Source organism: Anarhichas minor, unplaced genomic scaffold (assembly GCF_050575085.1).
Source record: "Anarhichas minor isolate MPS153535 unplaced genomic scaffold, ASM5057508v1 ptg000038l, whole genome shotgun sequence".
NCBI classification, from domain to species: Eukaryota; Metazoa; Chordata; class Actinopteri; order Perciformes; family Anarhichadidae; genus Anarhichas; species Anarhichas minor.
In genome coordinates, this window is record NW_027466484.1 from 183,763 (window position 1) to 210,476 (window position 26,714).

Consider the following 26,714-nt stretch of genomic DNA (forward strand, 5'->3'; position numbering starts at 1 on the left):
TTAGTCCACATTGTGTGGTCACATGGAGTTGAGTCTTTGATGTTTTGTGATTTATCTTCTATTGAAACGTTTAGGGTTGGGCATCAAAAATGAATACTTTGGGTTCAAATAAATCACATGAAAACTCTCTAAACAACAATGAAAGTATCCCTCTAATACAAAGCCTCGTTTCTCCTCTTCCTCTGTCTCATAGAGACATTTAATGCCACTAAATGTGGATTCCTCCGCCGCTGAAAATAGTCCACAACAAACGCACTGAGAGTAGCACATTGTTGTTGTTGTTTTGGTCTTTTTTTAAATGGAGAAAAGGGTTAATGTTTCGTGTTACTCAGATTATCATATGGAAAAAGGTATCGCCAGGACACCAAAACTGGGGCACAGATATTAAACATTTAAAAACAAGTAAACAAGTGTCTTCAACCTGCATTCTCTCTAGTGTCCACCAGGGGGCGACTCCTCTGGTTGTATAGAAGTCTATGAGAAAATGACTCTACTTCTCTCTTGATTTATTACCTCAGTAAACATTGTAAACATGAGTTTATGGTCTCAGTCTCTAGTTTCAAGTCTTCTTCAATACAGCATGATGTTCACTTCGTAACTTATGGTCCATTTAGAGTCAAACAAACCATAAAGCAGGGGATGCTTTAGGGCGGGGCTACACGGTGATTGACAGGTCGACATCCCGGCGTTGTCCAGTCTGAGAGTTGCTAAAGTTCTGTTTTTGTTGCTACTAGTGTTAGCTTGTTTAAAAACACACACAGACAGTAAACTGGACCTGCTGGTTTCCACTTCCTATCAGCAGATCCCAGCCCGCATGTTCCAGTTTCTCAAATCCAGGACATTAAGGTCTTATCCCCGCGCTCATTATAAAATGTGGTCTGACATGCGAACATGCACCGACTCCTACAAGGAAGATGAATGTGCAGGTAAGAGCTGTTTTCTTTGTTCCCAGAGGACACTAAAACGCAACTTTTCCCACAATCCATTGGCTGAGAAATGAGCTGAGCTTTCTGGTCTGGAAGTCATTCTGCTGCCGATAGTGTGTGTGTGTGTTTTTTTTTTTTTCTCATACACAGTTGTGGTCTGGTGGAGTCATCATTTTCTCCGTTGGTGTGTTAATTTAATGACCGACCCTCCACACAACCATGGGTCAATATAAATCAATACAAAGGCTGCAAGGAGAGTGTGTATGTGTGAGTATGATTTAATATCTGGGCACCTTGGGTAACAAGATCCATACACACACACACACACACACACACACACACACACACACACACACACACACACACACACACACACACACACACACACACACACACACACAGTCTCAGACAACATCTGCAGTCTGCTTTCAGCCTGAAATCGTTACAAAAGGAGAATCACATTTTCATCAAATGTACACTTTGTCTGATTCTTCACGTCGCTCTAAAACTAAAATCTGAGCTACAGAGGACGTTTCAGCAGATTACAACTCAAACTTTTAAAAGGTGCAATGATACGTAAGATGTGGACAGAATTTCAGTTTAAAACATTCAATAAATGAACTAACATGATGAACAGAAGGTAAAGAGGTTACAGCGTTGTGTTGCAGAGATATCTACTGTGATTAGCATGCTAACCAGCTAGCTCCAGCCCGTCCCGTTTTGTAATACCACTTTTAAACTGGAGAGGCGATAGTGAGACACTGTAGCGTTTGTGTTTGAAGACTTGAGTTTGCCATTGCTAACTTGGATTACGGCCGTCGCCATGTTGTTATTTTCAACCAGTGAACAGGAAGTGACCATATATGGACTGAGGAGGAGTGACGTAGAGACGCCGTATACGTCTCTGGTGCAGACCTGTCAATCACCGTGTAGCCCCGCCCTAAAGCATACCCTGCTTTATGGTCTGTTTGACTCTAAATTGACCATAATTTACTAAATGAACATCATGCTGTATTGAAGAAGACTTGAAACTAGAGATTGAGACCATAATCTCTAATAATTTTCTAATAAAGTTATTTTTGCCCAAAAATCGCAGCTTTTTCCAGATGTAAACATGATTTAACACGACTGAGTCGTCGCATAAACTTCTCATAAGTCGCACACACACACACCGTCACACACGCCCACACCGTCACACACACACACACACACACACACAGTCACACACACACACACACACACACACACACACACACACACACACACACACACACACACACTTATTTCCAATGTAAGAGAGACAGATGGGCCATTTTATAAATAAAGACGTCAAACTGCAGCTACCGAGCTACTGCTCTATTTACACACACACGCACGCGCTAACTTTCTATTTTGTCATTTTTTAATTTCATCTCATTATTTCACCTGCAGCAGAATGTGATGAATGATAATGAGGCCTAATTATTATATTTCAACACAAACACACAAACTAACAACCGAGTTCTTCTCTCCTGCAAACTACAACAATATGAACACAGTAAGAGATTCGACACGTTTGAGTATTCTCTGTTTCTTTTCACTGAATTTGCTGCTTTATATTGTAAAATGAGATTCAACCTGTTGTTACTCTGACGGGCTGAGATAAAAGATGACGGCGCTCTGATCGAGATGTTTTTGGGGTCAATCGCCAAAAGCAGTATCTTCTCCTTTCGTGTGTGTGTGTGTGTGTGTGTGTGTGTGTCCAGATGTGTCGCTCTGAGAGCAGATTAAAGAGCAGGTGAGAAAGCAGACAAATGAGTATTGAAAACGTTTTGCCATTTGTAGAAGAAACACTGTTATAGATGCTTTTTTACCTCCAAATGTCTGAACACAATATGGTATTTTAGTATTTCTCTGCAGACTAAATATTTATGCTGATCAATGGATTGTATATGCGAAAACCAAAAAACAACCTCAGACACGATGGCTGAAAATCCTTGGTGGAATAAAAGTATTGAACAAAATGTAAGTTTTACTAAATGCACAAACATCTGCTACAACTGTGGACTGAGACATTTAAACAATGCCAGCATTAACAGGTCAGTTCTTAGCTGTCTCACACACACACACACACACACACACACACACACACACACACACACACACTTTGGGGGCTAAGTGACGACACGGGGGAGAAGAGGATGGAGAGAGGAGATAACGATGAGATGGAGAGGAAAGAGGAGAGAAGGAATGAGGAGAGCTTCACAGGAGACGGATGAGAGGAATATGATGAAGAGGAGGCAGAGGAGGAAGTAAGGGGAGAAAGAAAAGAGAAAAGAAAGAAGGGAAGATGAAAAAGAAAAGGGATTAAAGAGGAGACAAAGAAGAGGAGAGAGAGAGTCAGCACCTCGTGTTGTACAACATGGCCGACTAAATGCCCTCCTGAGACCTTCATCAAAGCCTCTGCATCATCAGAAACACACACAGCTACTGCTGAGTGAGTGAGTGTGTGTGTGTGTGTGTGTGTGTGTGTGTGTGTGTGTGTGTGTGTGTGTGTGTGTGTGTGTGTGTGTGTGTGTGTGTGTGTGAAGCCTGCAGCAAGGTGCTCACTGAGGTCAGTGGCTCTCAGGAGGGCGACAGACTGACGTGTCTGGAACAGCAGGACTTCAGAAATCCTCTCCTCACTCTCCCATTAGCAGCTACACAGCCCAGCTGTTAAAGGACTAGTACACTGTTTGTTTTAAACCAGTATTCTGCTCTCAGACCTGGAAGTAGTCCATCACTGTGCCTAAAATGCTGACAGCTCACATTTCTTAAATTCAACTAATTATGGGAGTTTCTGTGGTTACGTAAGAACCCAATTAAAATGCCAGCTGTAACCAAGAGTCACACACTCTGTTTATCTCCGACACGTGAAACAAAACAAACACTCACCAGAAGAATCTGAAACTGAGCAGAAACAAAAAAAGCCCAAATCTGAACCAAACTTCTATATGGAAACGATCATTTAAATAACTCAAAATGACGCTGAATGGTGAGAACTGAAAACAAGGCGACTCGCTCCTGATTGGCTCAGAAGGAGATGACAACACCAGAGAGCCGGGACATCTTTACTGCCCGAGTTTATTTTAATAACTCAAATTCAGCTGAATGTTTGAAAAAAAAAAAAAAAGGATCAATTTGAGGGCAGATCTACACGTCCAAAAACAGACACGTGACTGGACTACCTCATTGGGAGTAACTATTAAAAGTAGAATGATACACGTCTCTATTTATAGACAATATGTTGCACCAAAGTTCGGTTCTTAGCAGAAAATGTCTCGAAAAAAGCTGTAATTTATACCAAAGCTTAAGGGAATACTCGTCTCCGATTGGCTGGTGGGTCCTCAAACACACATCTAGGTCGAACATAAGAGTATCAGAGCTGAAGGTAGTCGGGTAACGCTCATCTTTACGTCATGTTCATCATGCATTTGGTAACGTAGGATTCCACTGACTGGTAAAACGAGAGGTTGTCCTCAAAGGGAAATGTGCAGGTTTTTTATTGATCTTAGTCAGGAAAAAGAAACGGAATAAAGAATGTTACTTCAGCTGCGGGAGCTCCGACAGCAGAGAAACAAATATCTCAAAACATTGGCAAAGAACTTTTAGCAAAAGAAGATGAAGTGAGAAAACACATCGTCTCTAAGAGTCTCTCCGTTTGTAGTTTAGTCCGTCTGTTAAATGGCCGGTGATGTGTTAAGTGATGTAATCCAAGGTGCCCCAATTAAATGGAGCTGGCAGAGGGAAGGACACTCTGATTTATCTCTCGCTCCACTTCACACATTATCTCCTTATTGCTCACATTGAAGTCCACGCAAGCAAAGCGTGGGTCACTCTCTCTGCTGCCCGTTGTTTTTCAGCACGCTCACATGTTGGCTGGCGGCGGTGAGGATATATATATATATAAATATATAAAGAAGAGAAAGAGAGAGAGAGAGAAGGGCAACATAAGGGCTTTTCAAGGCAAACTAATGGACGACTGGACTGCTCAAACACAGCCACACACAAGCCCCCATTAGACCAGATGACTGCCTCGAAGCCAGGTGGCATCGCACTCGCCTCCATCTTTCTCTCCACACAATCTGCCCCTAGGACACACACACACACACACACTAGTCCATCTTAACACCACACACACACACTCTGCCTCCCTGATGTAGCCGCCGGCCCGGCTCAAACCAGCCTCGTCTGTCCCCCATAATGCTCTGCTGCTGCACAAACGCTCGCTGGAGGCCAAAACCGATCGCTCTAATCTAATCCTCACATTGCCCCCCCTCACTTTAAGAAACACTGAGTGAGTGAGTGAGTGAGAGAGAGAAAGAGAGAGACTTCATCCGCAGAGTGGTTTTCATGAGGATCTGTGTCCACACTGAGATGAAGGGAATCTCTTCTTCTTCTTCTTTCATTCAGCAAACAAAGGAATTGTTCATCACAGCCAACATGTGGTGCAAAAGTCAAAACGCATGATAGGAAATAGAGAATTGTACAATAAGAAATGTGAAAAAATACATGAAAAACATAAAAACATATCTGTTTTAAGGTGGAAGAGATGTACAGTTTGTGCAAGATACTTTGAAGTGCTTTAGTTCACAGTGTGGAATATAAAGTTTGAGAACATCGATCGTTGATGTAATGCTTTACGTCAGAGCTCAATTTAGCATCCGATAATACAGAGAACCACAGCAAAGCTTCACTGGGAAGATAAAACGAGCTAATTTCAAAATAATTTCTTAAAACATTATCTGTAAAAAGAAATTTCAGAAACATCTGGAGATTCATTGTACGTAGATTGGCCTCTCGATGATTTAAATAATTGCTTCAACTTTAAATACAACTGAATGTATGATTTTGTTACATACTAGACAACTGATCGAGTATAAAGCAATGAGTTGAGATGAGAAACTCAAGCTACACTGAGATATCAAGAGATCAGTCAAGTCGATCTGTTATGATCATACGTTCCCGACGGATCCTCAGAGCGCTCGTTCATCCAGAGCACTTTCATAACAGCTTAGTGTGAAGAGAAAGAGAAGAGTAGATATCTTCACATTTAGCCGACTTCCTGTGGACGCAGTGACGGAGAGACGGTCGTGGTGAAGATACTGATGGAGCCCTGAAACATGAGATCAACTACAGAACAAAGACGGCACGTTGTTCTCTCTGGAGACGATCACAACAAACACACCGAGACAAGCGCAAGGATGAAAGAGGGGGGAGTCCCGGCTTCACCTATTCACAGGGAGAGGGGGGGGGGGGGGGGGGTAATGGAGGACACACACACACACATACACTCTCCTATCTCTTGGTGTCTCGGAGTCGGTGAGCAGGAAATCCAAAGGGAAGAGATTAAGACGACAAGCTAGGGAGCAGGGTGTAATGCAGAAGGTGTGTGTGTGTGTGTGTGTGTGTGTGTGTGTGTGTGTGTGTGTGTGTGTGTGTGTGTGTGCTGAATGAAGATAAATGTGATTCAAAACTGTAAATGTGCTTCAATTAAGAGGAAAAACTGAACTAAAAACGTAATCAAGTCGAGACACTCAAGAGCCTAAAATTAGGTTATGTAACACACACACACACACACACACGCACGTGTCAAAGCCCTCACATCCTCTGTAACCGCAACAACCCAGACGCAGCCTCACCTCTGTGAGACCTGTACCACAAACATCCCCCCCCCCCCCCCCACACACACACACACACACAGGTTTATTACATGCGGTTTAAGCTCCAGTTCGTCTCTCTGAGGAGAGTCAGACAGCAGCCGGTGACTCAGACACCTGAAGTGTTGGGAAACGTTAGCCGTGACTCAGCTTCAGTTACGACACCGCTAACAAAAGAAGAAACGGTCAAAGGTTCCAGTTTATCAGCGTATAAACAGGAGAACACACCTGCTGGGGCTGATCAGAGCAGATCCAGTAAAAGACTTTGTTCTTCCTGGTTCGGTGGAGAAATGTTTTGTGTGTGAAGGAAGAATACAAGAACAACAACTGGAATAAATGTTTGTTGTGTTAATATGCAGCGTTGACATCAACAAAGGAACTACAGTATCTAAGTTAGCTGCATGGGTTTATATTTCTCACACAAACATTTTCGACCGATATTTTATCTCCATCTTATCCTATTATTCTGTATATTGTACATAATGTTCTTTATTTATTTACTTGTGTCCTCTATAAACGGCATTAAGAAGTGAAACACAACTTGTTTTTAACTGCGCACACGACAATAAACTTGAGTTTTGGACTTAAATACGTCGACATGTTGTAAATTCTGCAGCGTCGTGGTTCATGCTGACACACCCGTCCTTCACAAACAATGAATTAGCATATTGCTAATCTGAATGTCTGTTAGATGTGCTGTCGCTGCATTTATTTATTAAAAACGAGCGGAAATTGACTCGTGTTGCTGGACTTCCTTATATAGAGAAATGGGGGCGTGGCTAAATGACAACTGGCCGCCAATTCTGCATGCAGACTTGTGTTCTGTGCAACATATTAGTGAATTAAGAGAGTATCTTCTTCACGCCAGAAGGCCACAGACAAGTGAGGACCATCCCATCGGGCTGCTGGGAGCACTGGGCGCTCTGACCCATGAACAGGAAGTTTCCATTGGACATGACGTCAGCGCAGCAGCCAGCAGGAGAACACACACGATCAGAACACACACACACACACACACATAAAGAAAATGTGAGAGTAGGATGAATGGGAAGGCTGCCAGCAGCCAATCAATTTCCAACTTGAACTCTCACTTTGGCTGATTCCTGCTGCGGAGCTCCGAGAGCTGCAGGCGGAGATGTTATATATATATATAACATCTCCGCCTATATAACTATATTATAGAGAAGTGGAGAGAATGATTGACAGGAGAGGTAGACGTAGTGTATTCACAGTACTTCTTATCTCCTGTCAGATGTGTTTTTGTAACTCTTATATCACTCTGAGCGCTCTCCGTCCGACCTTTAGGGTCCACTCAATGACTACATCCTTCCATTACGTACTCGGAAACCTATGAGTTATGTTTTATAAAAATCTAATTTCACTCCACAGTAAATCCTTCTTTTCATTCTGTCAAAGTGGAGAGTGGTGATCCGACTTCTAAGCAGGCTGAAAATAGCCAATAATCAGCTTTGTATGAAGACATGGCTGCTGAATTATCCTCCTGCAGAGCTCAGAGGAGACGTTTAAAACCAGTCCGCTGGGTCCCCCGACTTCATCCAGAGCCACACCAGCAGGGCATCGACAGTAACGGGTACTATATATATATATATATATAAATATATATATATAAATATAATATATAAATATAATATATATATTTATTATATATGACAGAGTGAGTGAAACACAGCAAATAAGATATTCAGGATGAAAGTAATGTGTATTATACTGACCACTAAAACTAAAAAGAACATTTATCACAGCCAGAAGCTGTAACAACCGCCATTACCGTCAGTTTTTCATCTTTCCGTCGGTCCTTGAACACATCATGTGTGAGGAACGCTTCCATCAGAAGAAGACTGACTAAACGAAGCTTAAAAATGGGATTTCTTTATCAAAAACATTTTATTCTACAAAATCTACAAAATCTCGCCACAAACAAACCGTTTGCTTTAACCAGATTCTGTGAAAAACATTAAATTGTGAGCTCCTCTGTGAAACTATGAAGTCATGATTGATTCATCTGAGACCAACAGTCATGTGACAACAAATCAGAGAAACGTTGACTGAACTTCAGGAAGTGAACACAGAGCAGAGCAGAGATGAGAGGAGAGGAGAGAGGAGAGGAGCTGGAAGTAGAGGTTGTAATTATGTGAATAGTTCAATATATATGAAACATCTATTTATTTTTTCAACAACGGTAACACTTGTGTCCACTTTGAAAAATGTTGTATATAAAGATTATTTTTCCCACAATTTTTGTAAAATATATTATCCAAAAAATGTAACTTGCGATTTGTTCCTTGATTATTATTATTTATGTCATGGTAACTGAGTTAACATATATACACTATGTAGGACTTTATATTGCAGTTTAGGTCAAGGCCACTGAGAGTGAACTGCTTTGTGTTTAGAGGGTTAATGTCAGCAAAACAACTCTAAACGTAATTAAAACGTGTTTATTATGTTAGTAATAACTCTCCGACGCTGATAAATATCTCTAAAGTGAAACACTTTTCTCTGTCCTGTTCTGATGTGTTTAATTCTGTTATCGGGGGAATTAAAAAAAAACTAAAATGAATAACTGACATAAAAGTGTATTTTGAAATGATTCAAAGTTTGTTAAAGACGTGTTTTATTCAGTCAAACAGCCGATGGAAGTTCTTTTGAAGAGCTCCTCTCCTCCCTCACATTATACTCAGAGCTGAGGAAGATAATAACCAATGGGACTTCCTAATGCATCAACATCAAAACGCCATTTAATCCTCTCCCTCTCCCTCTCTCATGTCTCTGGGGAGGAGGAAACATTTAATAAAACGTCTCTAATGGAGTCGGGCAGCGAGGAGCTGTGCGGCTTCGTTGTCTGAGAGACTTCTTCTGCGAGACCCTCGGTCCGTCTAAAGGTTTTATTCTCAGACGCCAGACGGATGTTCGGAGAGTTTCTTATGTGTGTAGAGCGGATAAAAATCAACCCTGTGGTGCCGTCTGCATTTCGGAAGCCAAAAAATGAAATAGACGGCTGGATAGTTTCACATTTTACTGAAATTTAAAGGCAGCAGTTTCATAAATACAAGATTAAAATATATGCAGCCTGATCTTGTGCAGACTGGAGCCTGGAGCGTGTGTGTGTGTGTGTGCTTTAGCCATTTAAAAAAATACAAAGATGTCAGCGATTTTGTGGGCGAACAAAGAGGAAGAAAACAAGAGAAGCCTCGCTTACACTGCTTTGCATTTCCAGCTTTCAGATATTTTATGAAGCGTTTTACCATCAAGACGAATGGAGGACGAGAGAGAAAAGCTGTTTTCCATCTGAGGAGACACACAGACGTTGTTTTATTTGTTTTAAATAAAGAGAGATGTATTGTGCACTGCACCGCTGGTCGGCATATTACACGTGAAGAATCTGCATCAGTGAGCACTCAGATAATTATTCACTGCTGTGCTGCGTATTCATTAAACGGTTTCAGGAGGAATATTCAAATCAAAAGTTTGCATATTTATACTTCATTTTAATGCCATTAAGTTTCAGATAATCCGTCTATTTCTGCCTCAACAAACAGCTGAAGACGGACGTCCTCGTGTTGCATTCGAGGACAGTTGGACGATGAGACTTTGTGTAAACAAGAGTCCGTCCTGTAATCAACGTGTCCTCATACAACGAGTCGGAGGATTTCTTTTGCGCTTTTTCCTACGAAATCCAGCAACTTGTGTCAATTTCTGCTCGTTACATGCAGACGGTCTTTTCAAAATAAGATTGTCGTTTGGGTTCAAATAAAACACAGAGTTCCTCCTCACTAAAGAGGTCGTTTCTCATCCAGAGAACGTGGGCAGGAAACCTTTAGAAAATACCTCGTGTCACCTTCTCTACACTCACTATTATAAAGGAAGTCTATTTACTTGAGCTTTCATTCCTCTCTCTCTCAGGAGTGTCATCAGGTCGCCTTCATATTGGCTGCTGGAAGAAACTGGAGCTTTTTTCCCGGCGTTGAGCTTAATGCTGAAAGTACAGAGCAGAGATTGGAGCTCCTGACCTTGTGGAGTTGGTAAAACGTTGGCCGTCTGAGAGCCCGATCCTCCTCGCTGCTGCATTTTGCAGAAATGTAAGGTCAGGACCCGTCACTGCACTACAAAGAGAGGAATCCAAGGCAGAGGCACGCTCAGTCCTCCAGAGACCACACCAACAAATCCTCCTTTAGATCTCCTCTCTCACACAGAAAAACACTCATTTACTCCGACACGCGTTCAGAGAATAAATGTGAGGCTAACGACACGCTGGAGAACCAGGCAGGGTTTCTCTTTGGTCACTCAACACTTTGATGTTCCTCCGATCACCCACAGGGGTGCTTATGCTCCTGACTGCTTCATATCCGTGTGTGTGTGTGTGTGTGTGTGTGTGTGGGGGGGGGGGGGGGGGGGGGGTGTACTGGTAATAAACAAACAGAGGACATCAGGATACTTCACCTCATACATGCCTGATATTTTCTCACTTTACTTCAGCAGCTTTCTTCACTTCCTTTAGTGTTTGTTATTTATTATTTACTATATTTATTTCACTCTTATTTCTATTCTATTTTGCAGTGATGTCACTTATTACTCTGTTGTTCATATCTGTTTATATTCTTCCTCCTATTGTTTGTTCTTATTCTTCTGTTGTAATCTTTGATCAATAAAGTTCCTTCTTATCTCAGTGAAGTCGTATAATCTAGGTCGTGCCTCAGATATCTCACCTCCAGTCCTTCACTCTGATCAGAACACGAGCACGCAGATAAAAAGATCCAATGAGCTGATGTTGTCAGCTGAAGAAGAATCAGATACTAGACTCTGTCGCAATAACCGACATACGGCAATAACCACGCTATTGACCTACAACGTTGAGCTCGTCACTGTTTACACCCAGCCGTCCAATCACAAAGGAGGAGGGGCGGGACAGACACGATAAGACAAAGCGTCACATCCTTCATGTCGGCAACAACAATGGAGGACAAATTAAGACACGTGAGCCTTCCTTTGATCCAGAACAGGTACTCTACCTGGTGACGACATTTTTACTGCGGCTGATATTCCTCATCACCGCAACCAGAGCAACAAAACAACCTGCTGCAACTCATTGCTCTTCTGTGTTCTACATTGAAGTATTTAATTAGTTAAAAAACTTTTTGTCATATAAAAAGCAACAATAGACCTTATGATAGCCTAATAATAAAGTACATGAAAAGAGCTGTGATCTACTGCACAGAGACACACAGAAATACCAACATGTCATCAACATCAAGCACCATGTTTCCTTTTTAAATCAAAGAACAGACCTACAGAGGAAGGACATTATGGATGTGTGTCCCAGTTAATACATCCCCATCTCACTCAGACACAAAGATGAACCATGTTGACACATCTGGCTGCTCACTTTCAACTTAAAACGGGCGTTTGTGAGGCCACCTGTTCTTTTTCAGGAACCTTGAAGGCTTTAGTTCGTTCTTTTTTCTTTGCAGGGTTGCGAGGCCCTCTGGGAGGCCTGTGAGTTGTGTTATAATTAGAAAGTGGTGACTGGAGCGCACTAAAGAAAATGATAACAAGCAGGAAACAGAACAAACATCATCCTTATTTAATAGGCAGCATTTTATCTCAAGAGTTCACTTCCACACTTAAAACAAAACTCCTGACACAGACGAGCTCTTAATTAGCTTGTTCCTGGAGAAACGTCACGTCGAGTTTTCACCACAAAACCTGAGAACATTAGGAGATGTGCTTTAAATCCAGCACACACACACACACACACTCTTATCACTTACACAAACCCCAGCAAATGAAGGTCTCTCTCACACACACACACACACACACCACAGCTTCACGCCTTCAGTCACATTTACAGCCACACTCACATAAAGTCACAGTTTGTCCTCACACACTCTGAAACCACAGACACCACCATCCACCATCACCTCGCTGCCTCTCGGCTGACTACATGCGGTGAAACCAAACCAGGCAGCAGTGTGGCCTCGCCACAGAAATGAAACCTACGTTTGAAGCTTGTGGATACGTCTACTCAATATGTTTCTGTAGATTTGAAATGATTAGCTGATTCATTTCATTAGTCTACCAACAAAATATTAATCAGGAATGATTTTTAATATCAGAAAAACAAAACGTCAGCAGTCTCAGCTTCTCAAATGTGAATATTTGCCTGAGCTGGGATTCATTTCAATACTAGAGCTGTTAAGATGGCCGAGTTTCAGTATAGATACTGTCTGAGACGAGGCTTTTTATAAACTTTACTTTGTGAAATATAGAGTAAAGTTTTCTACAGACGACCTTTTCTTCATGTAACAAACGAAAACAAACCTCTCTTATGTTAAAAGAAACGTCTAAACCAGAGCACCGCTGGGTCAAACCATTAAACAAGTCATTTCTCTGGGAGACAGAAACACTATGAACCGGTCCACCATGGAGGAGAGGAGAGCGCTAACATTTTGACTCTGACCTCCAATTAAAGTGACAAGAGTCTGTTGTTAGATGTGGAAAAAAACCAGCAATAACACAACATCATGGTGAAGTTTTAATGGTTCCCATCGGGACGGAGTCTCTCCTCCCACCACGCTCAGAGGTCAGAGGTCAGAGGGTTCAGCCTCTTACTCTAGCAGACGTTAGCAAACGTTAGCAGGGTGGGTGTCTGCAGACTGAAGACTGAGCGTAACGCCAACACCCACCATCACTCTGTATATTTCACAGGATGACCCCACCCTCTGAGCTATGGACTCAGATATGTTCTACAGGCAGATTAAAGACTACACAAACCCCGTCCTCTCACTCCGACAGATAAACAGCCTGAAGGGCTTTTAAAAGCACCTTAAACAACAACACTTTTTACATCTGGTGAGAAATGAAAGCTGTTAAATCCAACAGACCGTCTGGACTTAGAGGGTTTCACGGCACTAGCCATGAAATCTCCAATACACCACCGTCAGCTGGCAGGCGTCCACACACACACACACACACACAGAGCTGGGATTAATCCGAAATTTGGTTGGCAGCCACCAGCGGAGAGGGGGGGGGGCTCATGTAGATCCAGCTGAATATCAAAACATATTCGATGGGGGATTTTCAGGACAGGAATTAACGGAACCAGAGCGAAGAAGAGAGCTCAGGCTCAGAGCGCTACCTTCAGAAACAGAAGCTCGCTCACGGGCAGAAACACAGGAAATGCTCCCTTTAATGTTCGTGGTGTACATTTGCTGCACATATGGAGGAGGAGAGGTAAAGGGAGTGCGGTGATAAGACGTGTTTTCAGTCTCGTGTTGAAGGGATTTATATGTCGAGGGCCGGGGGGGGGGGGGGGGGCACAGTGTGTACAAATACACAAAAATACTACCTCTAAATACCTTAAAGAGACATTCTGTCACTTTCACTAAGACCAAAACTGATCCTGAATTGAGCACATGAATAAATAGAAACTGACCTGAATACACAGCAGAAAAACCTCAACAGGAAGCATTACGTCATCGGATATTTTGGAGAATTTGACTGGGGGGAAAAGTTACTTGGAGGTCTTTCTGCACTTTTGCTTCTTAAAGGCACTAAACATGTAAAAAGAGCACTGGACCATGTGTTATTACATTATGCAACAAGCTCATGCAATATTAAATGTGTTTGAAATATTCATTTCAGTGGTGAGAGGGGATAAAAGTAAGAGTTTGGGTTTTTAATGGGCTGAGGGGAAGCTGTTTTTGGGTCTGGGTTGGGGGTTTGAATCTCACTGTAGTCGTCCCTCAAGAATATTTTTACTGCACTTTCATATTTAAATAAACAGAGCTTCACTTTAATGCTGTGCTACATTCCTACTGACGCACAAAATAAGACTCATTCACAGAGTGTCAAGCTAAATAAAATCGTAGCAAAATTTGGGGGTTTGGGTGTCGAACTTCAACCCGTTCGGTTGTACTTAGCTCCACTTCCTCTTGTGTCATTTCTGGTTCCAAAAACCAAGATGGCGATGGCTAAAAAAGGCCAACTGGAGGCGTCAAAACCGTAAACCATCGAGCGACGTCATGGTGACAACATCTACTTCTTCTATACAATCTATAAGCACGACAGATCACACCTCCATCGCCCCCCCCCCCCCCCCGGTAGCTGGCTGTTAACCATTGCATCTTAACCATTGTTGGGATGCCATTGTGTAGAAAACGTATTTCTCACTGACATTTCAGACTCACTATTAATATCACGTGCAAGCAAACCAAAGTGCATTTGATGTACTTGAGGTATTCCTTAAAGTTTCTCAAAACTCTTGAATTTGAACTGAGGATTTGAACTTGCAACCCTTAGGAGAGAGTAAGAGTATGTCTGTTCAGACTGTTGCACCCAGCGATTCTTTTCATTATAAATCCTACAACCATCATCACAATTTCCCAGAGTAACATATTCTAATAGCCTCTTTTTGGCCATTTAATAGTCCAAATCCCCAAAATATTAACTTCACAATGACACAAAACAAAGAAAAGCAGCAGATCTTCACATTTGAGAAGCCGGAGCTAAATGTGGCTTTTTTTCCTGCTATCTGCTGACATGTTTTAGGCGGCTGTACTTTAAACTGATGGTACTTCAGCGTCATTCATTTTTCTGACATGTTCTTACGAGTATCTCGTGTTCTTCTTTTCTTGGGTTAATTAAGGGACGACACGTACTTGAGTAAATCTCTCCACTGCCGTTCCTTAATCTGTTTTTTTGATCACGGTAATCTTTCGCCATCTTATTTTGTAATCTTTCCAGCAGTGCTCTGGCAACACATCAAATGGCGTGCCAATAAAGCTCATTGAATTCAAATTGACTTGTATCGACTGGCAGCCCGGCAGGCTGGTTGACGGACCAGACAAAACATGTTTGGTGGGTGGTATCAGATCCGAGAATGAATCTTATAATAATTTAGATTCACTTCCCACTCCCACCTCAAATCATCTCCCCAGCCCCCCGTCCCTCCTCCTCCTCTCGCGTCATTACTCATTTGGAAAGACATGAGAGGAATTTCCACCTCAAATAACAACAAAGCTTTTGCATGTAAGAACAAACCTAGCTTCACTCTGCAAGAGTTACAAAATACCAGAGAGAGACTGGTTGCACCTGAACGCACAGGCAGGAGATAAAAGGAAAACAGACAACAAGAGAGAAGAAGAAGAAGAAGAAGAGTGAGATTTCAGGCCAGAAGAAGAGAGAGAAAACAATGGAAACAATGACTCACCTGTGCGCTCGATGTAGTCGACGCATTTGTCAATGAAGAGCGGGATGGGTCGGTCCGAGGTCACCAGGTTCTGCAGGGGAACGCCAAAATAGTTGCTCTCCCAGGTTCTCCTGGTCGGGGGGTATAGAGGCTTCGGGGGCTTGGAGGATTTTGGCTATAAAGTGTTGGGGGGGGGTGAGATGAGAGGAATGGAAGGGAAGAGGAGAGCACAGAGGAGAAAGGGGGATGGAAAGGAGTAAGAAGGGAAGTAGGGAGGGAGAAATGAGGAAACAGGAATGAAGGGGAAGTAAAAATGGAAGAAATGGGAAATTGAAAATTGAGGGACAGAATTAGAGGAAACAATCCAAAAGAGATGATGGAGGAGAGACAAGAGTGGGTAGGGACGATATTAAGGGACAACAGGAAAGAAAAAGGGAGACAAGGGGAAGATGAGGAAAAATAAGAAAAAGGGAAGAGCATGAAGAACATTAAGAGATAGAAAGAAGATGGAGAAAGGAGTGAAAGAAGAAAGAATTGAGGAAAAATACACAGGGGAGAGCAGAAATGAAGAGAGGCAGAAGATAGAGACGACGATGAAGAAGAAGAAGAAGACGAGGTCAGTTGGGGAATGGATCAGACAGAACGTTAGAGAGGGAGATACCAGAGAGAGGTTCATGTGGAGGAAGATGAGAAGAAAAAAAGACAAAACCGTTATTTAGGACTGAAGCTGGGACGAGTAACGAGGCGGCTTTGATTTCCCACACTCCTCTGCTCATCAAAGTGTTGTCATGCCTACAGCGGCTTCGGGACGGCGACTAAACACCTTCCATTTTGTACCTTGTGGTTGCCCTTTCGCTTTTCCCTCTCTAATTATCAAAGACAGTTTGAATGTTACAACAATGCCCTGCATTCATGACGCCCGTGTAGCGCCGGCGGCTGTTCCTACACGGATTTTGCAGACTATTATCTGATGTGAGCTCGCTCGCCTGCATGCGTGCGTTGCGTTGTTGTTGTCCAATCGGGCAACGGGACACTGACAGATCGTGCACGCTGTGATTGTTTTTGCTTGATGCTGCAATTGCTACACACAGTTTTGGTGTGGAGTCGTTATTTCAAGTGACTGCAAACTTTTTCAATCGGATGTTGCAGCCTAAGATTCATGCAGGGCTCAAGTTATCTTATAGAAAATAAAAAGGGAAAATAATGAAGATCCATTCAGAGCACTGACTTTAGAAATGGAAGTATTCTTATTGCTATTTTAGATTTCATGTATGGATCTCTTATGCAAATATACATGAAAGCTGTTTGTTAGGACTGGTGTGCGTACTGTCAGCTTGTTTGCTTTTAGCTGCATTATTCAAAAGCTGTTTGATTTGTCTTCATTTGCAAAGCTGAATTGCCACGTGTGCATACAGTATTTGTCTTAGATAATAGTGGCTGTATTAAATGCTTGTTGCTTATGTATTTGTGTGTGTGCGCTCAGCAGCCTCAGACAAGCCTTTAGAGAGCTGTTGTGAAGGATAAGCGGACATCTTATCACAGATGCAGCCTCTGCTCTGAGATTATACAGACAGTCTGTAACAATGCGTCTTCTTTATCAAGCTTTTTATTGGTTGTCTGGGGCCTGAAAGGTGGGGAGGCTCATAAACCATTTCAGCAGCGGGTCAGATCAATCACTTATCAACTTAGTTTATTCTCACTATGAGTCCCGGGCCTATTAAAACAGAAATCTGCACTCACCCACACACTACTGTACACAATCTCTTCTGCTCTCATTCACACTCTTTCATTCTCTCTCTCATATTCAAAGCACTGAAGCTTTCTTTCAGTAAAAAAACAAAATAGCTTTGGCTCAGTGTCTTGCTAGCTATAACATCTCTTTCTGTCTTTTGTTGCTCTATAAAGATAACTTTTAAACTACCCTGTTTGCTAAAAACAAAGTGGATAAAATTGACCTGACATTAAATCTCTGCATACGTCAAGATTCATGACGGAGAAGACTCACCTTCTTGGGTTCCTTTGGCGTCTTCTTCTTCTTCTTCATCTTCTTGTCCTCCTGCTCCGGGTCCGAGGTGATGGCGGGGTTATCTATCCCGCCCTTCCAGGGGTCGGCAGGGGAGAGCAGCGGGTCCTCCTCGCTGCCCCGGTGGGCTCTTCCCTTTTTCTTTTTCTGCATGGCGGGGCCCGACTCCTCCCCATCGCTGTCGGACTGGAATCGTCTTTGGTAGGCCTTCGTCTTGCTGAACAGGATTTTAGAACGATGTTTGTATTTCGACCCCCGCCGTCCGGCCTGACACTTCCTGTCGAATCCGTTCTCTTCCTCTCCTCCTCCGTGGAGGACATGCAACCCGCCGAAGGAGTTTCTTACTTTGACCAGACGACTGTGTGCATCATCGGGCACAGCGTATATGTCGTCGTTGTGGAAGCCCCTGGACCTCAGCAAGGTGTCCACGGGGTCTGCATAGTTGTCCGATGCATCCACATCCTCACTGTGCGTCATTGGGCCACGCTGCATCCTGCGGTTGCTTCGCATGCCAGCCTCGATGGTTTTAAGCAGGTTGGGATCTAGCTTTTTGACATTAGGTTTGGGGAGCAGTGGTTTAGGCCGGACAGGTGGAGGCACTTTGTGGTTGCGTTCATGGTCTCCCACAGGCGTGCTATGGACCGGGTACTCGTTGCCCTCTAGGTCGATGCGGTACTTGGCCCGCTCGCTGGGTGTGGGGAGAAGCTGAACGTCATCGCCTATTGGACTGTACGGTGGTGGGGCCTCGTTATCGTCATCAGATTCTGGGTAATAGGTGTTGTAGGCAGGGGAGTGGCTATGGGGCGAGGTGGGGAAGACGTCTTCACTGGCACCAGTGGTGCACTCACGTGACGAGCTGTCATACAGGAAGGAGCTCTCAATGTTCGGCTTTTTCTCCAGCACTTCATTGAAAAAGGGTGTGAAAACCTCCGTCTGCCGATGATACTGCGACAGCGAGTAGAGTGCCGTAAATTTTGCGGCAATCTCTGTGGCAATGTGCTCCCCTTCCGTCATCAACTCCTTGATGGCATCATTCTCAAAGAAGTCTGCCTGGCTGTCTGTAATGGCCACCATCTGGACGGGGATCACGTCCTGGACTTCGGCCAAGAAGGCCCGCAGGGTCGCCATAGAAGCCTTGCGTTTGGCAGAGTAGACCAAAATGTATCCGTGCACCAGTTCGTCTTTGCGGACCCCGATAGCAGTGTGGTAGGAGAGGACGGTGACCTGGATCCTCCTCCTGCTGTCCCCGATGATCTTGTCCAGTATCAGTGTGTTGCTCTGGCCCGGCTGACCCGCGCTACAACACTGCGAGTCCAGGAAAGGCGAGAGGATGAGGTCGACGCTGAAAGGATCCCAGCACATGGCGCACATGACTATCCTGAGATCCGTCTCTGACATGTCTTTGATAGAGGGTAGTGGGGCCAAGACATCAAAGTTATGCTTTAGCCCATCCAGCGCTGCGCGGAGACCCTGCTTAATTTGGAACTCTGTGAATTTACGTGGAAAGGCCCCGGAGGGGATGTCGACAAAGGTGCACTGCAACTTGTTTGCCAGCTGTTGGCCCTGGTGCCTCAGGATGGGTATGTTTTTGCAAACACTGTCCCTCTGATTCGCCAAGATTAGAATGAAAGGTAGCGGCTGAGCAAACCTATCTCTCCGACTCTGTGCCATCTCCGCTCTGATCCTGCCTATGCAATCTCCAATACAGTTGAGGGACTCGATGGAGTTGAAAACGCAAAAGCAGCCATGTGGCTTGAAGGTGGTGACCCACGTGTGGCTGAAGAGCAGCGTGGAATTGACATCCACGGCCAGAAGCTCCAGTTCGTAAATTTTACCGTCCAGGGTGTACTCGTCGTCTGTGGACTGAGCTCGGATCTCATTGGCTAGTTCCTGTGAGAGACCCTCCCTTCCCAGGAGGCAGAGATTGATCTTATCGATGTTGGCACTGCTATAGTAGAGATTAGAGCGGCCGTGGTCGAGCTGCACCAGCCTGTTTGCTAAAACCTGCTCCACTTTCAGATCCACACAGTTCTGCCCACTCAGGCATGTCTCCTTCGTGGGATGGTAAACAAACCCAATGTGTTTGAGGAGGAGCGACTCTCTATCTGGGGCAAGTTTCTGCAGTGCTCTGTATCTTGGCTCCTCATTCAGCACACAGTGAATTTCGCTCATCTTGTCACAGCTGGGGGTGGCATTCAGATCCAAGTCATAGAATAGCTCAGCGTGCTCAAAAAGCATTTCCTGAAAATCCTCTTTGGCCCTTTCAACTATTTCCTGCTGGTGTCTACAGTAAACATCCCTCCTATCTGATTCTGTGATGTACTTGTAGGACTCGTCCTCCATGACAAAGCACATGACTTCCTCCCAAGGCTGCCCTGCACTGATAAAGTGAACCCTATCCAGCGTCTTCTTGAACCGGTCCTTCATCTCCACCCTTCTCTTCTCTGAGAGCAAGTGCTGGACGTGGTTATGGTAAATTCTCTCACCATCGAGCGTGTCGAGGAGGTCGAAGGGTATCCTGCGGTCACTCATGGCAATGTGGTCCGTCTCATCCCACGGCGTCTGTTCCAGGACCACAAACCAGTACTGGAAATCCGGCCGGTTCCGGATCACACTCTGTGCCTCGGGCCAAGAGAGGTGTTCGACCTCGTCCAGGTTATTGAGGAGGTTGTTAAGGGTTTTCGGTAGTGTTGTCAGGTATTCTTCCCTCCGCCTCTTGATGTGCTCCTGCTTCAGTTGTGCAATGTGCTTTGTGAACATGTTGCGTGCTTTCCTGGTGCCCTCCAAGGTGATGAACTGGTCATAGTCAGGCTGGCCCTTCATATTATTGATCACCGTTTTCCACGTGATGTGGTAATCCCTAACGGTGTGCACTATCAATTTCTCAAATCTATCCGTTACTGAGGCGACAAGCTGCCGTTGCACTTTATATGCCTCCAGGTATGGCACAGTTTTTGGCTTCCCCCTCGTTTTATCCAGCTGCTGGATGAGGGCGTTGAAGCAGACCTCTGCGTTGACGTTGGAGCGCGCCGACGTCTCGATTAGCAGCAGGTTCTTCTTGCTGGCAACGAAGGCTTGCAGGTCCCTCAGGTGCTGGTCCACACCCTCGTCACATTTCGTGGCAGCAACGACAATGGGCTTCTTTGACTTGACAATTTGGGAGTAGATGCTGTTGACGAACTTCATTTGGTCGTCAAACTTCCTATTGCAACCCTTGCTAACATCGATACAGAGCAAAAAGCCGTCGATGTTCAGCTTCCCGTCGGGCATCTGCTTCTGGTCAAAGTCCTGCTCCAAGCCCAGCTGGTCCGTGCAGATGTACATAAGCTTTTCTGCCGACTGGAGCTTGGTTGCTGCTGCCCGTTTGGTGTACGGCTGCAGGTTCGTACTCCGATGTGGAAGAAACGTCTGGTCATCGATGAACTCCGTTTGTTCGATGATTTGTATTTTACAGTCCAACCCGTCGTCCCCTCGGTGGGACACCTCCCCCCAATACAGGAAGTGGTCATTGTTAACCACACGTCCCCCAAAGTCTATTGTGCTCAGCACCGAGGTGTGCTCCGAGTAGTAGCCGTCGGCATTGGGGCGAAGATACCGGTTGCATAGGCAGGACTTGCCAATGCCACAATTTCCCTTCTCTTTCTCCGTCCCCGAGAGGCCAACCACACTGACGGCGAATGACGGGGGCCGCGCATCCTTGTTCTTGGCCATTATATTCCCCCGCTCATCGCTAACTTGGTCACTTCCAGGAAAAAGGGTCAAGATATCATTCCAGTTCTGCTCGTCAGTTGTACAGAGGCACATTCATGCTGATTTTCCCTTGGTTGTGGCGAATCCCCCTCCGACTCTCTCAGCTTCTATCCTGGGTCTTCTTTAAGCTGGGATAGAACAGCCGGCTTCTCCTTTTATCACCTGCCTGCAAGACATGGAATTTACAATTAGGAAGAGATAAAGGCAACACAAACAAAAACATATTGGCACTGACTCGTCCTCAGAGCACTTCAGTCTCCTTATCACAAATAATATAATTAGCTTTTGTTTGGCAGCATATCCCCCCCTGGGACATACATGTACATGTATGCACGGTCTGTGAATTTAAAACAACAAATCAGACATGTTAATCAGGCTTTACACGGAGTTATCAGGAATGAACACAAAGGTACACATTATCACACTTATGCAGGACAATATAATCCCTCTTAAACGGTAATAGCTTAATAAAAGGTTTTTGATCTGCCTTTAATGTATTAGAACAAGAATGCACCGGTCTGAAAACACTGCAATAGGTGTTTAATTTAACTAATGTGATGATAAAGCCAGCTGCATTTGTTTTTTAAACAGGAACATTTCTATTAAAAAACTGCAAGACAAAAATCAAAAGTGTGACAATAAAACGTATATAAGAGAAAGGAAGAGTAATTCAATCACGGGCCGAGAAAAAGAAGCGCTTTCAACCAATTTGTGCCGAGGCAGGATAAAAATGGCTTGCGACTCTAGCCCTTTGACAGCCACTGACCTAGAAATGATTTGCTTCGCTGTGAGAATGAAACAGAAAAAATAAATCAGTTCACAGATGCGTCATAATCATCGGCACAACCTACGGCTACATGATTAGGGCTAAACGTATAATCCTGATGACTGGGCCCGCCGCTCTACTAATATATATTTTACCCGACATTCCGTCTCTGATTATTAATCCTAATTAGCAGTTTTTTATTATCTGTGGGATGAAATCATTGTGCTGCTTGCTCATAATCTATTCAACATTAACAACAAGGTGAAATAAAGTGTTTCACTGTTGACAATACCAATATTCAGCAATAACAGATTGTAGAAACTAAAACTCTAGTATCTGATGGACCTTTCAATCATTATCATTTCAGATCGCCACAGTCAAATGAGCCTGAGCCCGTCCGTTAACTAACTAGAGGCTGATAAGCGATAGCTGCAGAGAGAATTGCAGTCACTGTTGTGTTTTACAGAACGATGGCAATCAGCCAGTGAATTTGCCTGCGTGAGCTGGAACCGCTCGCTGCAGCGCGGCGGCATGCTGAGCCTGATGAGAAACTGCACCACAGAAGGAATTTGGTGCGCCAACACCACTCGAGCAACAAGGTTTCCCCCCCCCCGACTGTTTATGAAGGCCACGGTGATGATGTCACATGTGTGTGGGGGGGGTGGGAGTTTTGAGAGTTCAGCATATCTACAGAGAGCTTAAGAAACAGGCAACATTAATGGAAATGTTTGCAGAAGTCTAAAAACGAGGAGGACGCATTATCGAAAAACAAAGAGATCAAACAATCATTGCCCTCTTTGTGAGATGACACAGATGACGGTGAACTAGAGGAAATGACCTGCAGGAAATGAGCCCTAAATGTTAAGTCAGCTTATCTGTAATTTGGGCGCATCCAACCAGGAGCTCCGCGTCCCTTTAAACACACCCACGACATTAGATGAAGTCATAAAGCAAACGGACCAGCAGGTCCGTCAGGTTTACAGATCTAACCACGAGCCCCTACAATGGGCCACACCTGACTGAAGCAGGAAGTCAGGGAGACGTTCACCTGAGCTCATGAACAGGTGAAGCACTGTGCATGCGCACAAACACACTAATGCCCGCAAGCCAGGTATTTCCATTACTGACTGATGGCACACTGATCACAAACTAGCACAGACTAATAACTCCTTCAAAACAACAGCCAAACAAACCTAAATCTTGTCATTTCTAATGTTAAACAGTACACGAGTCCCTCCTCTCACTGCCACTAGGAAACACTTGAAGCCACTCATTGGCGATAGACGAAGGCCATCAATTACAACAACTGAAACCTATTAATGTTGTGTTGATCGACTAACCCAGCGCTTCTTACGGCCCTGCATTCCTCCCCCTGATCTCCGTCCAAACCACCAGTGTTTAAGCAGATCAGTCACCCGAATCCAAACATCTGTTTTGCATTTCTGTGAGCCAGAATCCAAGTCTATCGCTCCGCTGTCTACACACAGGGTCGATACGAGACTATTGAATAAATGTTAACATGTATGAAGAGAGGAGTGGTGCCACTGATATACAGTTAGTTAGTTTACTGTATAAGACCTGGAGCCTTATTACTGCAAAACACTACAGCCAAAACTACATTTGTGCTACAGTAATAGCTAAAAGTAGCCTCGTGCATCATGATTAGTCTATTCACTGTGGGGATGTGGGGGGGGGGATTAAGGTATCACTTGGCAAGCTGGTTTTAGAGATGACTAAATGCGCTTAAGCCTGAAGCACAGCAGCACACACAGCCAGGGATGGCGGACCTTCTAAAGCAGCACCCAGCTGGGCTTTTGGTTTTTAAATAACCTTGTTTATGTTTTTCAGCAGGACTCCTGCAGAGGAAAGGAGGTCCATCGACTGTAAATGAGGCGCCACTGACTCATTATGTTTCTCCAGAACCAATTCTGATCTCGTGCACAGACAACAAAAACTGCCTCCTATTAAGCAAAGAGCGAGAGAGAAAGATTCATTCAAACGTTACAATCTTTCCCCATCATGACACCCAATTAATTAATTTATTTTCACCATTAACTGTCACTTTCATTTTTCAGCTGCTAGCTTTTTTGGGTTGCGTAACGCGGTTTTAAATGTCAGCTACCTCATTGTGAGAGAAACTACAGCTGTGATACAACAAAACACAACACAGAGACGACTCAAACTTTCTTAAATGTCAAAATGTATCCGCAAATATTCAGCCAGTCTGCTATTATAAGAGCTGAGAGCGTCTTATTATATGTGTAATATGCATAATTCTGCTGGAGTTAGTGGTGAAAGTTTATTATTTTCAAATTCACTGTGCAATTTCTCAACAAAACGTCTTTGTCGCTGCAAAAAGCTTTTGAATAAATTGATTTTTAATTCAAAACTATGTGAAGAAGCACCTGGCTGGTGCACAGAGATCTCGTCCCCCTCCCCCCCTCCAAGATTCAGGTCCAGACCTGAAGCAGAGTCTCACTCATCTGACTTCCCATTCCTGAATTATCAATGATGTAACAATCAGTTTATAGGCCAACTCATCAGACCAGCAGTCACTCAGAACAAAGGTCCTTGGAATCAATCCTTGTGTGGTTTGTTGAAGCCGACACTTATATTGAAATATTCCCCACCATATTTACGCCAATATGCATTATTGTCCGGTTTCTTCAAGCTTTTTTTAGCCTATCTATTCAGATAACGCTGCAAGCTTCTTGTCAAGACGACAAGAAAATAAATGCTAAACATTTCCTCTCACACATTATCTGAATATTACACGTTATGCCTATGGGCAACAACACATGTATGGATGTAGAATAACATGCGTAACAGCTGATAAGGAACATCCAACTCAATATTGTTAACAAGAACCTCGTGAATACTCAATGCCTTTAACAATCTATGTGTTTGAGGAATGTGGCAGATGTTTTATATATGTAGAGACTCAGAGGAGTGGAGAAAAAGATAGAAGCCGGACTAACCCTTTAAAGAGAGTTTGGTTAAATGTCATGCAGAGCTGCAGCAGGACAAACCCACTGACCTGACTGACCAGCTGGACACAGAAAACTGGCAACCCAGCAAACTTCTAAATAAACTCGGAACAGGTTAAAAAAAACATTTAAACAGTGGATAAAAAGCTAGCACAGTGTGAAGGCGTTTAACTCGGATGTCAGTGTGTCGTTAAAATGTTAATATTCTATGTATTTCCGTTTGATCCGTGAGAATGAAACCTACTGAAAAGGGTGGATAATCACGAAAAAAATCCTAAAAAAGAAAAGAAAAAGAGAGGTGAATTAAAGTGAATTATTGTTCCGGTTAATGAGTTAAGTTACGGTTTAAAATTAAACCAACATACGTTTATGTTAATGCGTCAATGCACCGTAGCTAACAATCGCAACCACAGCATTTGATACGGTATTTATTACCCTCCTCTCTCCAGGGAACAGGACGTGAAACCCGGCCTGAGAGAAGAAAAAAATGCACCTTTCCCAAAATCCCTATTAGCTAACATTAGCCTAGCTATGTTAGCCTCGCATGCCAAAAAAGTGGGGGTTGATGGGTAGTAACGTTAGCTAACTAGCTATAGCGTTAGCAACACGAAACCGAGCCTACCATTTGGGAAGAAAAGCAGTTTAATGGAGTTTAATTTAATTTAAAACAAGCCACACTCGTGTTATTATCACACCTCAGTTTCGTAATTTTAGGGCCCAGGTTTTCGCCTGAAAAAAAAAAGAGTGCTAGCAAAGAAAAAGCTAATGGAAGTCCCAAATACATTCCCCTACCCACCTAATAACATGGTCGCTCCCAGAATCCACATACCACGGAAAAAAAGAGGAGAAAGCATTCCCACATTTTACAGGGCAAAAAAAAAGAAAATTTAAATCCACAATCTGCGGCTGTTAGTGTCCGACAAGATCCGAAGTTGGGGTTCGGTTGACGGTGTAGTCCGACGGCCGGTTAGCCTGTGTTTTTAGGTGTATTTCAGTGTTGTTCAGTGTGGTATGCGCCTGTAAACTGAAACCTCCTCCCCTCTCAGCAGCACTGCCAGGCAGTAATGGCGACTCTCTCTCTCTCTCCTCCACTCATCTCAGTCTAAGTCTATGTCGCTCTACCTCTCCATTCAGCCCCTCTCTCTCTCTCTCTCTCTCTCTCTCTCTCCACACCTGTCTGTCCCTTAACGCCATATATTCAAATATGTGGCATTAAATATAAAGTAATTATATTAGTAGTAAGCTACTTTTATTATTTATTTTATAAAAGATAAAATTACTTTATTAATCCCGAAGGAATTTATAGTGCCAGAGTTTAAAAAAAGATTGCAACATAATAGTAAGAAAAAACGAAAAGAGTAAAAATATGAATAAAT

General features: G+C 43.7%; 1 protein-coding gene across 4 annotated transcripts in view; it reads right to left on the reverse strand.

Annotated features, from left to right (window-relative positions):
* Nucleotides 1-26,413, reverse strand: part of arhgap5 (Rho GTPase activating protein 5) — a 42,606-nt gene extending 16,193 nt beyond the window's left edge. For 2 of the 4 annotated variants that reach the window (XM_076107152.1, XM_076107155.1), the window contains exons 1-3: nt 26,135-26,413; nt 17,818-21,751; nt 15,834-15,987 (exon numbers count right to left, since the gene is read on the reverse strand). In XM_076107152.1, the coding sequence (XP_075963267.1) occupies nt 15,834-15,987; nt 17,818-21,639 (3,976 nt within the window). In that variant the 5' untranslated portion in view covers nt 21,640-21,751; nt 26,135-26,413. Of the gene's footprint in view, nt 1-15,833; nt 15,988-17,817; nt 21,752-24,181; nt 24,274-26,134 lie in introns of those variants that run through there. The other 2 variants (XM_076107153.1, XM_076107154.1) reach the window with 2 other exon arrangements.
* Nucleotides 26,414-26,714: the final 301 nt, after the last annotated feature.